The sequence below is a fragment of the Gobio gobio genome, assembly GCF_949357685.1.
Source record: "Gobio gobio genome assembly, chromosome: 23".
Lineage (NCBI taxonomy): Eukaryota > Metazoa > Chordata > Actinopteri > Cypriniformes > Gobionidae > Gobio > Gobio gobio.
In genome coordinates, this window is record NC_137119.1 from 1,310,001 (window position 1) to 1,323,909 (window position 13,909).

General features: G+C 51.0%; 1 protein-coding gene across 2 annotated transcripts in view; it reads left to right on the plus strand.

Annotated features, from left to right (window-relative positions):
- Positions 1-13,909, plus strand: part of tgfbr1b (transforming growth factor, beta receptor 1 b) — an 85,634-nt gene that overhangs the window by 38,156 nt on the left and 33,569 nt on the right. For both annotated transcript variants that reach the window (XM_079805951.1, XM_079805952.1), the window contains one exon: positions 90-326. In XM_079805951.1, coding sequence (XP_079662077.1) covers positions 90-326 — 237 coding nt within the window. The remainder of the gene's footprint in view (positions 1-89; positions 327-13,909) is intronic.

The window sequence follows — 13,909 nt, forward strand, 5'->3', positions numbered from 1 at the left end:
AGTTATATTCTATTACATTGGAACCTAGATATAACAATGTAATAATGTGTAATCCGACAGATGTGTGAGCTGCTTCTCTCTCTCCGCAGTGCCGACCCAGAAGCCGGCGGCGCTGGGGCCCGTGGCGTTCGCGGCCCTGATCGCGGGGCCGGTGTGTGTGGTGTGTTTCCTCATGGTCACCGTCTTCTACATCTGCCACAGCCGCTCCGTGCTGCACCACCGCGTGCCGAACGAGGAGGACCCGTCCATGGACCATCCCTTCATCACCGTGGGAACCACACTCAAAGACCTCATCTACGACATGACCACGTCCGGCTCGGGCTCAGGTGCGTCCGTCCCACCGCACATCTACACACACACACACACACACACACATCTACACACACACACATCTACACACACATGTTTGTTTTTGTGTAATGTGAGGACGTTCCATAGGCATAATGGTTTTTATACCTTACAAACAGTATTTTCTATCCCCTTACACTGCCCCTGCCCCTAAACCTAACCCTCACACACACACACACACACACACACACACACACACACACACACACACACACACACACACACACACACACACACACACACACTGCCCCTAAACCTACCCATCACACACACACACACACACACACACACACACTGCCCCTAAACCTACCGATCACACACACACACACACACACACACACACACACACACACACACACACTGCCCCTAAACCTACCCGTCACACACACACACACACACACTGCCCCTAAACCTACCCATCACACACACACACACACACACACACACACTGCCCCTAAACCTACCGATCACACACACACACACACACACACACACACACACACACACTGCCCCTAAACCTACCCATCACACACACACACACACACACACACACACACACTGCCCCTAAACCTACCCCTCACAGGAGACTGTGCAGTTCACTTTCTGTGAAAAAAAACTTGTTCTGTGATTTATAAGCATTTTGAAAAGTGAGGACATGGGGAACGTCCTCATATTTCTCCCTCTTTTTGTAATACCCATGTCATTATACACATTTGTGTCCTGATATTTCACAAAAACATGCCCACACACACACACACACACACACACGTTTGTGGAGACACGACCGAAAGCGAGAAACCGTGGAATTATTTATATACTATTATAACATTTATTCATACATTTTAGTATTTAAATGTAAACTTAGTTACAAAAACATTTCAAATTAAAATTTTTGTAGTTTATTATTTTTTTTCAGCTTTACATCAATTAAAGGGATAGTTCACCCAGAAACGAAAATTAGCCCATGATTTCCTCTCCCTCAAGTCATCCGAGGTGTGTATGTCATTCTTCTTTCAGACGAATAAAATCTGAGTTATATTACAAAAGTCCAGGCTAATCCAAGCGTTATAATAGCAGTAATAGTTGCTCTGTTTTTGATAAAAGTGCATCTGTGCGTCATATAACTGCTCCAGCGGCTCTGGGGTGTTAATAAAGGCCTTCTGAAGCGAATCGACGCGTTTGTGTAAGAAAAATATCCATATTTAAAACTTTATCAGGTAAACTTTCGGCCTCCGCCTTCCCTGTTCAGTTTCTGGAGAAAGTGTGTAAAGTTCTCCTGCGGATGGAAAGACTAACGCTCAGCTCCGCTCGTCATGACGTCACACACACATCTGGAGTTTCACTTTCAACATTCAACACTTTTACACAGAAGGCGGAGGCCGAAAGCTTACTTGATAAAGTTTTAAATATGGATATTTTTCTTACACAAACGCATCGATAATGCTGGTTCTGATAGAAAGGGCTCAGAATACACAGAGCATCTCAGTTTGTGGAGTATGGACCAGTCAGGGTGCCCATGCTGACCCCTGACCCCTGCTGACCCCTGACCCCACCCAAAGCACCAACAGTGGCCCGTGAGCATCAGAACTGGACCACGAAGCAATGGAAGAAGGCGGCCTGGTCTGATGATCATGTGTTCTTCTACATCAGTGGATGGCCGGGTGTGTGTGTGGCTTACCTGGGGAACACATGGCACCAGGTGCATTATGGGAAGAAGGCGTGGCGGCGGAGGCAGTGATGCTTTGGCCAATGTTCTGCTGGGAAACCAGCTAATGTTGATAGAAGTTTGCTAAATCATAACCTGAATGTTCCCGTAGGTTTTGGAGGTTGAACATTCAGAAAATAGCGGTTTCGTAACTCTAGAGCATATTTTTGTTAGCCGACCTTCACTAGACATAAGAAAGAGCCACGGCAGGCGTAGATATCTGGGAATGTGTGGCCTTAATGTGTTTGTTTGGCCCTCGCTCCAGTTCTCATGAGTCTGATAAGGCCGTGGCGTCGTGTGAGAAGCAGAGGCTGACCGGTGGATCCGTTTTGAGAGTTCCTGTGAGAGAAAAACCATCCAATAAGATTTGTGCTTTTGTCACATGTCCAGAATGTCTGCTTTGAGTAGCCGCTGTATCTCTGCTGTTCCAGAAGCGCCACCTTCTGTCAGAGAATCGTGTGAACTGGACTTCACCTGTTTCTCAACTCTCTTGACCATGTGCCAATAAAAGAACTGGCACTTTACACTCGGCACACTCTCTCTAATCCCGCCGGAGAAACCCAACGAGACAAAGGAGAGGAGAGAGGGATGAAGATCCACCAGACAACAAAGAGAAAAGCAGACGTAAACACACACACATAAAAGGACGCAGGTGTTCAGAAAGACTAACAGGTAATTATGAAGGAAACGTGTGAATAAAGCCAGAATTACAGGAACCACAGGAAGAGTTTCTTGTGAATCATCAGATATGGGCGTAAAAGCACGACTTGACACTCGAAAGAAGTTTGAGCCAAGAATACAGACAAAGTAGTCATCGACAAAAGTTGCGTTATTGTTAAATACACAATAACATTGTGACCCGTCGAGGCATGGACTCCTCTAGACCCCTGAAGCTGTGCTATCTGGCACCAAGATGTTAGCAGCAGATCCTTTAAGTCCTCCATGGATCTGACTTGTTTGTTCAGCTCATCCCACAGATGCTCGATTGGATTGAGATCTGGGGAATCTGGACTCAAACTCGTTGTGGTCCTCAAAGCATTCCTGAAGCATTTGTGCTTTGTGTCGGCGCATTATCTGCTGAAAGAGCCACAGCCACAGGGAATAAAGGCTGGACATGGGCTCAACAATGCTGAGGTAGGAGAAACGGGTCAAAGTCACATGATGGAGGACCCAAGGTTTCCCAGCAGAACATTGGCCAAAGCATCACACAGCGCGGTGAGCCGTTGGAAGAGCCAACATACGTCACAATGGCAAACAACGTCCAATAGGAAAATTCGGACCCACTTTATATTAGGTGGCCTTAACTACTACGTACTAACATTTTAATTAATAATTTGATACATTGCACTTATTGTGTATATACATGTTTTTACATTGTACTTACATTTTGAAAAATACCTGCATGTAATTACGTCTGTAATTGATTTCTGTAGTTACATTTATAATTACACTGTTGACACTTCCCTTAAACTGACCCACACCACCACACCTGTCCCTAACTCTACCCTTAAACTGACCCACACCACCACACCTGTCCCTAACTCTACCCTTAAACTGACCCACACCACCACACCTGTCCCTAACTCTACCCTTAAACTGACCCACACCACCACACCTGTCCCTAACTCTACCCTTAAACTGACCCACACCACCACACCTGTCCCTAACTCTACCCTTAAACTGACCCACACCACCACACCTGTCCCTAACTCTACCCTTAAACTGACCCACACCACCACACCTGTCCCTAACTCTACCCTTAAACTGACCCACACCACCACACCTGTCCCTAACTCTACCCTTAAACTGACCCACACCACCACACCTGTCCCTAACTCTACCCTTAAACTGACCCACACCACCACACCTGTCCCTAACCCTACCCTTAAACTGACCCACACCACCACACCTGTCCCTAACCCTACCCTTAAACTGACCCATACCACCACACCTGTCCCTAACTCTACCCTTAAACTGACCCACACCACCACACCTGTCCCTAACTCTACCCTTAAACTGACCCACACCACCACACCTGTCCCTAACTCTACCCTTAAACTGACCCATACCACCACACCTGTCCCTAACCCTACCCTTAAACTGACCCACACCACTACACCTGTCCCCTAACTCTACCCTTAAACTGACCCACACCACCACACCTGTCCCTAACTCTACCCTTAAACTGACCCACACCACCACACCTGTCCCTAACTCTACCCTTAAACTGACCCACACCACCACACCTGTCCCTAACCCTACCCTTAAACTGACCCACACCACCACACCTGTCCCTAACCCTACCCTTAAACTGACCCACACCACCACACCTGTCCCTAACTCTACCCTTAAACTGACCCACACCACCACACCTGTCCCTAACCCTACCCTTAAACTGACCCACACCACCACACCTGTCCCTAACTCTACCCTTAAACTGACCCACACCACTACACCTGTCCCTAACTCTACCCTTAAACTGACCCACACCACCACACCTGTCCCTAACTCTACCCTTAAACTGACCCACACCACCACACCTGTCCCTTACTCTACCCTTAAACTGACCCCACACCACTACACCTGTCCCTAACTCTACCCTTAAACTGACCCACACCACCACACCTGTCCCTAACTCTACCCTTAAACTGACCCACACCACCACACCTGTCCCTAACTCTACCCTTAAACTGACCCACACCACTACACCTGTCCCTAACTCTACCCTTAAACCTGACCCACACCACCACACCTGTCCCTAACTCTACCCTTAAACTGACCCACACCACTACACCTGTCCCTAACTCTACCCTTAAACTGACCCACACCACCACACCTGTCCCTAACTCTACCCTTAAACTGACCCACACCACCACACCTGTCCCTAACTCTACCCTTAAACTGACCCACACCACCACACCTGTCCCTAACCCTACCCTTAAACTGACCCATACCACCACACCTGTCCCTAACCCTACCCTTAAACTGACCCACACCACCACACCTGTCCCTAACTCTACCCTTAAACTTACCCACACCACCACACCTGTCCCTAACTCTACCCTTAAACTGACCCACACCACCACACCTGTCCCTAACTCTACCCTTAAACTGACCACACCACCACACCTGTCCCTAACCCTAACCTTAAACTGACCCACACCACCACACCTGTCCCTAACTCTACCCTTAAACTGACCCACACCACTACACCTGTCCCTAACTCTACCCTTAAACTGACCCACACCACCACACCTGTCCCTAACTCTACCCTTAAACTGACCCACACCACCACACCTGTCCCTTACTCTACCCTTAAACTGACCCACACCACCACACCTGTCCCTAACTCTACCCTTAAACTGACCCACACCACCACACTGTCCCTAACTCTACCCTTAAACTGACCCACACCACCACACCTGTCCCTTACTCTACCCTTAAACTGACCCACACCACCACACCTGTCCCTAACTCTACCCTTAAACTGACCCACACCACCACACCTGTCCCTAACTCTACCCTTAAACTGACCCACACCACCACACCTGTCCCTAACTCTACCCTTAAACTGACCCACACCACCCACACCTGTCCCTAACTCTACCCTTAAACTGACCCACACCACCACACCTGTCCCTAACCCTAACCTTAAACTTACCCACACCACCACACCTGTCCCTAACCCTACCCTTAAACTGACTCATACCACCACACCTGTCCCTAACCCTAACCTTAAACTTACCCACACCACCACACCTGTCCCTAACCCTAACCTTAAACTTACCCACACCACCACACCTGTCCCTAACCCTACCCTTAAACTGACCCACACCACCACACCTGTCCCTAACCCTACCCTTAAACTGACCCACACCACCACACCTGTCCCTAACCCTACCCTTAAACTGACCCACACCACCACACCTGTCCCTAACCCTACCCTTAAACTGACCCACACCACCACACCTGTCCCTAACCCTACCCTTAAACTGACCCACACCACCACACCTGTCCCTAACCCTACCCTTAAACTGACCCACACCACCACACCTGTCCCTAACTCTACCCTTAAACTGACCCACACCACCACACCTGTCCCTAACTCTACCCTTAAACTGACCCACACCACCACACCTGTCCCTAACTCTACCCTTAAACTGACCCACACCACCACACCTGTCCCTAACCCTAACCTTAAACTTACCCACACCACCACACCTGTCCCTAACCCTAACCTTAAACTGACCCACACCACCACACCTGTCCCTAACTCTACCCTTAAACTGACCCACACCACCACACCTGTCCCTAACCCTAACCTTAAACTTACCCACACCACCACACCTGTCCCTAACCCTACCCTTAAACTGACCCACACCACCACACCTGTCCCTAACCCTACCCTTAAACTGACCCACACCACCACACCTGTCCCTAACCCTACCTTAAACTGACCCACACCACCACACCTGTCCCTAACCCTACCCTTAAACTGACCCACACCACCACACCTGTCCCTAACCCTACCCTTAAACTGACCCACACCACCACACCTGTCCCTAACTCTACCCTTAAACTGACCCACACCAACCACACCTGTCCCTAACCCTACCCTTAAACTGACCCACACCACCACACCTGTCCCTAACCCTACCCTTAAACTGACCCACACCACCACACCTGTCCCTAACCCTACCCTTAAACTGACCCACACCACCACACCTGTCCCTAACCCTACCCTTAAACTGACCCACACCACCACACCTGTCCCTAACCCTACCCTTAAACTGACCCACACCACCACACCTGTCCCTAACCCTACCCTTAAACTGACCCACACCACCACACCTGTCCCTAACTCTACCCTTAAACTGACCCACACCACCACACCTGTCCCTAACCCTACCCTTAAACTGACCCACACCACCACACCTGTCCCTAACTCTACCCTTAAACTGACCCACACCACCACACCTGTCCCTAACCCTTCCCTTAAACTGACCCACACCACCACACCTGTCCCTAACCCTACCCTTAAACTGACCCACACCACCACACCTGTCCCTAACTCTACCCTTAAACTGACCCACACCACCACACCTGTCCCTAACCCTACCCTTAAACTGACCCACACCACCACACCTGTCCCTAACTCTACCCTTAAACTGACCCACACCACCACACCTGTCCCTAACTCTACCCTTAAACTGACCCACACCACCACACCTGTCCCTAACTCTACCCTTAAACTGACCCACACCACCACACCTGTCCCTAACCTCTACCCTTAAACTGACCCACACCACCACACCTGTCCCTAACCCTACCCTTAAACTGACCCACACCACCACACCTGTCCCTAACTCTACCCTTAAACTGACCCACACCACCACACCTGTCCCTAACTCCTACCCTTAAACTGACCCACACCACCACACCTGTCCCTAACTCTACCCTTAAACTGACCCACACCACCACACCTGTCCCTAACTCTACCCTTAAACTGACCCACACCACCACACCTGTCCCTAACTCTACCCTTAAACTGACCCACACCACCACACCTGTCCCTAACTCTACCCTTAAACTGACCCACACCACCACACCTGTCCCTAACTCTACCCTTAAACTGACCCACACCACCACACCTGTCCCTAACTCTACCCTTAAACTGACCCACACCACCACACCTGTCCCTAACTCTACCCTTAAACTGACCCACACCACCACACCTGTCCCTAACCTACCCTTAAACTGACCCACACCACCACACCTGTCCCTAACCTACCCTTAAACTGACCCACACCACCACACCTGTCCCTAACTCTACCCTTAAACTGACCCACACCACCACACCTGTCCCTAACCTACCCTTAAACTGACCCACACCACCACACCTGTCCCTAACCCTACCCTTAAACTGACCCACACCACCACACCTGTCCCTAACTCTACCCTTAAACTGACCCACACCACCACACCTGTCCCTAACTCTACCCTTAAACTGACCCACACCACCACACCTGTCCCTAACCCTACCCTTAAACTGACCCACACCACCACACCTGTCCCTAACTCTACCCTTAAACTGACCCACACCACCACACCTGTCCCTAACTCTACCCTTAAACTGACCCACACCACCACACCTGTCCCTAACTCTACCCTTAAACTGACCCACACCACCACACCTGTCCCTAACTCTACCCTTAAACTGACCCACACCACCACACCTGTCCCTAACTCTACCCTTAAACTGACCCACACCACCACACCTGTCCCTAACTCTACCCTTAAACTGACCCACACCACCACACCTGTCCCTAACTCTACCCTTAAACTGACCCACACCACCACACCTGTCCCTAACTCTACCCTTAAACTGACCCACACCACCACACCTGTCCCTAACTCTACCCTTAAACTGACCCACATCCACCACACCTGTCCCTAACCCTACCCTTAAACTGACCCCACACCACCACACCTGTCCCTAACTCTACCCTTAAACTGACCCACACCACCACACCTGTCCCTAACCCTACCCTTAAACTGACCCACACCACCACACCTGTCCCTAACTCTACCCTTAAACTGACCCACACCACCACACCTGTCCCTAACTCTACCCTTAAACTGACCCACACCACCACACCTGTCCCTAACTCTACCCTTAAACTGACCCACACCACCACACCTGTCCCTAACCCTACCCTTAAACTGACCCACACCACCACACCTGTCCCTAACTCTACCCTTAAACTGACCCACACCACCACACCTGTCCCTAACTCTACCCTTAAACTGACCCACACCACCACACCTGTCCCTAACTCTACCCTTAAACTGACCCACACCACCACACCTGTCCCTAACCCTACCCTTAAACTGACCCACACCACCACACCTGTCCCTAACTCTACCCTTAAACTGACCCACACCACCACACCTGTCCCTAACTCTACCCTTAAACTTACCCACACCACCACACCTGTCCCTAACTCTACCCTTAAACTGACCCACACCACCACACCTGTCCCTAACTCTACCCTTAAACTGACCCACAACCACCACACCTGTCCCTAACTCTACCCTTAAACTGACCCACACCACCACACCTGTCCCTAACCCTACCCTTAAACTTACCCACACCACCACACCTGTCCCTAACTCTACCCTTAAACTTACCCACACCACCACACCTGTCCCTAACTCTACCCTTAAACTGACCCACACCACCACACCTGTCCCTAACTCTACCCTTAAACTGACCCACACCACCACACCTGTCCCTAACTCTACCCTTAAACTGACCCACACCACCACACCTGTCCCTAACTCTACCCTTAAACTTACCCACACCACCACACCTGTCCCTAACTCTACCCTTAAACTGACCCACACCACCACACCTGTCCCTAACTCTACCCTTAAACTTACCCACACCACCACACCTGTCCCTAACTCTACCCTTAAACTGACCCACACCACCACACCTGTCCCTAACCTCTACCCTTAAACTGACCCACACCACCACACCTGTCCCTAACCTACCCTTAAACTGACCCACACCACCACACCTGTCCCTAACTCTACCCTTAAACTGACCCACACCACCACACCTGTCCCTAACTCTACCCTTAAACTGACCCACACCACCACACCTGTCCCTAACCCTACCCTTAAACTGACCCACACCACCACACCTGTCCCTAACTCTACCCTTAAACTGACCCACACCACCACACCTGTCCCTAACTCTACCCTTAAACTGACCCACACCACCACACCTGTCCCTAACTCTACCCTTAAACTGACCCACACCACCACACCTGTCCCTAACCCTACCCTTAAACTGACCCACACCACCACACCTGTCCCTAACTCTACCCTTAAACTGACCCACACCACCACACCTGTCCCTAACCCTACCCTTAAACTTACCCACCACCACACCTGTCCCTAACTCTACCCTTAAACTGACCCACATCCACCACACCTGTCCCTAACTCTACCCTTAAACTGACCCACACCACCACACCTGTCCCTAACTCTACCCTTAAACTGACCCACACCACCACACCTGTCCCTAACCTCTACCCTTAAACTGACCCACACCACCACACCTGTCCCTAACCTACCCTTAAACTGACCCACACCACCACACCTGTCCCTAACCCTAACCTTAAACTGACCCACACCACCACACCTGTCCCTAACCTCTACCCTTAAACTGACCCACACCACCACACCTGTCCCTAACCCTAACCTTAAACTGACCCACACCACCACACCTGTCCCTAACCCTACCTTAAACTGACCCACACCACCACACCTGTCCCTAACCCTACCCTTAAACTGACCCACACCACCACACCTGTCCCTAACTCTACCCTTAAACTGACCCACACCACCACACCTGTCCCTAACCCTACCCTTAAACTGACCCACACCACCACACCTGTCCCTAACTCTACCCTTAAACTGACCCACACCACCACACCTGTCCCTAACTCTACCCTTAAACTGACCCACACCACCACACCTGTCCCTAACTCTACCCTTAAACTGACCCACACCACCACACCTGTCCCTAACCTACCCTTAAACTGACCCACACCACCACACCTGTCCCTAACTATACCCTTAAACTGACCCACACCACCACACCTGTCCCTAACCTCTACCCTTAAACTGACCCACACCACCACACCTGTCCCTAACTCTACCCTTAAACTTACCCACACCACCACACCTGTCCCTAACTCTACCCTTAAACTGACCACACCACCACACCTGTCCCTAACTCTACCCTTAAACTGACTCACACCACCAAACCTGTCCCTAACCCTACCCTTAAACTTACCCACACCACCACACCTGTCCCTAACTCTACCCTTAAACTTACCCACACCACCACACCTGTCCCTAACTCTACCCTTAAACTTACCCACACCACCACACCTGTCCCTAACTCTACCCTTAAACTGACCCATACCACCACACCTGTCCCTAACTACCCTTAAACTGACCCACACCACCACACCTGTCCCTAACTCTACCCTTAAACTTACCCACACCACCACACCTGTCCCTAACTCTACCCTTAAACTGACCCACACCACCACACCTTGTCCCTAACTCTACCCTTAAACTTACCCACACCACCACACCTGTCCTAACTCTACCCTTAAACTGACCCACACCACCACACCTGTCCCTAACCCTTCCCTTAAACTGACCCACACCACCACACCTGTCCCTAACCCTACCCTTAAACTGACCCACACCACCACACCTGTCCCTAACTCTACCCTTAAACTGACCCACACCACCACACCTGTCCCTAACTCTACCCTTAAACTGACCCACACCACCACACCTGTCCCTAACCTACCCTTAAACTGACCCACACCACCACACCTGTCCCTAACTCTACCCTTAAACTGACCCACACCACCACACCTGTCCCTAACTCTACCCTTAAACTGACCCACACCACCACACCTGTCCCTAACTCTACCCTTAAACTGACCCACACCACCACACCTGTCCCTAACCCTACCCTTAAACTGACCCACACCACCACACCTGTCCCTAACTCTACCCTTAAACTGACCCACACCACCACACCTGTCCCTAACCCTACCCTTAAACTGACCCACACCACCACACCTGTCCCTACTCTACCCTTAAACTGACCCACACCACCACACCTGTCCCTAACTCTACCCTTAAACTGACCCACACCACCACACCTGTCCCTAACTCTACCCTTAAACTGACCCACACCACCACACCTGTCCCTAACTCTACCCTTAAACTGACCCACACCACCACACCTGTCCCTAACTCTACCCTTAAACTGACCCACACCACCACACCTGTCCCTAACCCTACCTTAAACTTACCCACACCACCACACCTGTCCCTAACCCTACCCTTAAACTGACCACACCACCACACCTGTCCCTAACCCTACCTTAAACTGACCCACACCACCACACCTGTCCCTAACCCTAACCTTAAACTTACCCACACCACCACACCTGTCCCTAACCCTACCCTTAAACTGACCCACACACCACACCTGTCCCTAACCCTACCCTTAAACTGACCCACACCACCACACCTGTCCCTAACCCTACCCTTAAACTGACCCACACCACCACACCTGTCCCTAACCCTACCCTTAAACTGACCCACACCACCACACCTGTCCCTAACCCTACCCTTAAACTGACCCACACCACCACACCTGTCCCTAACCCTACCCTTAAACTGACCCACACCACCACACCTGTCCCTAACTCTACCCTTAAACTGACCCACACCACCACACCTGTCCCTAACTCTACCCTTAAACTGACCCACACCACCACACCTGTCCCTAACTCTACCCTTAAACTGACCCACACCACCACACCTGTCCCTAACTCTACCCTTAAACTGACCCACACCACCACACCTGTCCCTAACTCTACCCTTAAACTGACCCACACCACCACACCTGTCCCTAACCCTACCCTTAAACTGACCCACACCACCACACCTGTCCCTAACCCTAACCTTAAACTGACCCACACCACCACACCTGTCCCTAACCCTAACCTTAAACTGACCCACACCACCACACCTGTCCCTAACTCTACCCTTAAACTGACCCACACCACCACACCTGTCCCTAACCCTACCTTAAACTTACCCACACCACCACCTGTCCCTAACCCTACCCTTAAACTGACCACACCACCACACCTGTCCCTAACCCTACCCTTAAACTGACCCACACCACCACACCTGTCCCTAACCCTACCCTTAAACTGACCCACACCACCACACCTGTCCCTAACCCTACCCTTAAACTGACCCACACCACCACACCTGTCCCTAACCCTACCCTTAAACTGACCCACACCACCACACCTGTCCCTAACTCTACCCTTAAACTGACCCACACCACCACACCTGTCCCTAACCCTACCCTTAAACTGACCCACACCACCACACCTGTCCCTAACCTACCCTTAAACTGACCCACACCACCACACCTGTCCCTAACCCTACCCTTAAACTGACCCACACCACCACACCTGTCCCTAACTCTACCCTTAAACTGACCCACACCACCACACCTGTCCCTAACCCTACCCTTAAACTGACCCACACCACCACACCTGTCCCTAACTCTACCCTTAAACTGACCCACACCACCACACCTGTCCCTAACCTCTACCCTTAAACTGACCCACACCACCACACCTGTCCCTAACCCTACCCTTAAACTGACCCACACCACCACACCTGTCCCTAACTCTACCCTTAAACTGACCCACACCACCACACCTGTCCCTAACTCTACCCTTAAACTGACCCACACCACCACACCTGTCCCTAACCCTACCCTTAAACTGACCCACACCACCACACCTGTCCCTAACTCTACCCTTAAACTGACCCACACCACCACACCTGTCCCTAACTCTACCCTTAAACTGACCCACACCACCACACCTGTCCCTAACCTCTACCCTTAAACTGACCCACACCACCACACCTGTCCCTAACTCTACCCTTAAACTGACCCACACCACCACACCTGTCCCTAACTCTACCCTTAAACTGACCCACACCACCACACCTGTCCCTAACTCTACCCTTAAACTGACCCACACCACCACACCTGTCCCTAACCCTACCCTTAAACTGACCCACACCACCACACCTGTCCTAACTCTACCCTTAAACTGACCCACACCACCACACCTGTCCCTAACCCTACCCTTAAACTGACCCACACCACCACACCTGTCCCTAACTCTACCCTTAAACTGACCCACACCACCACACCTG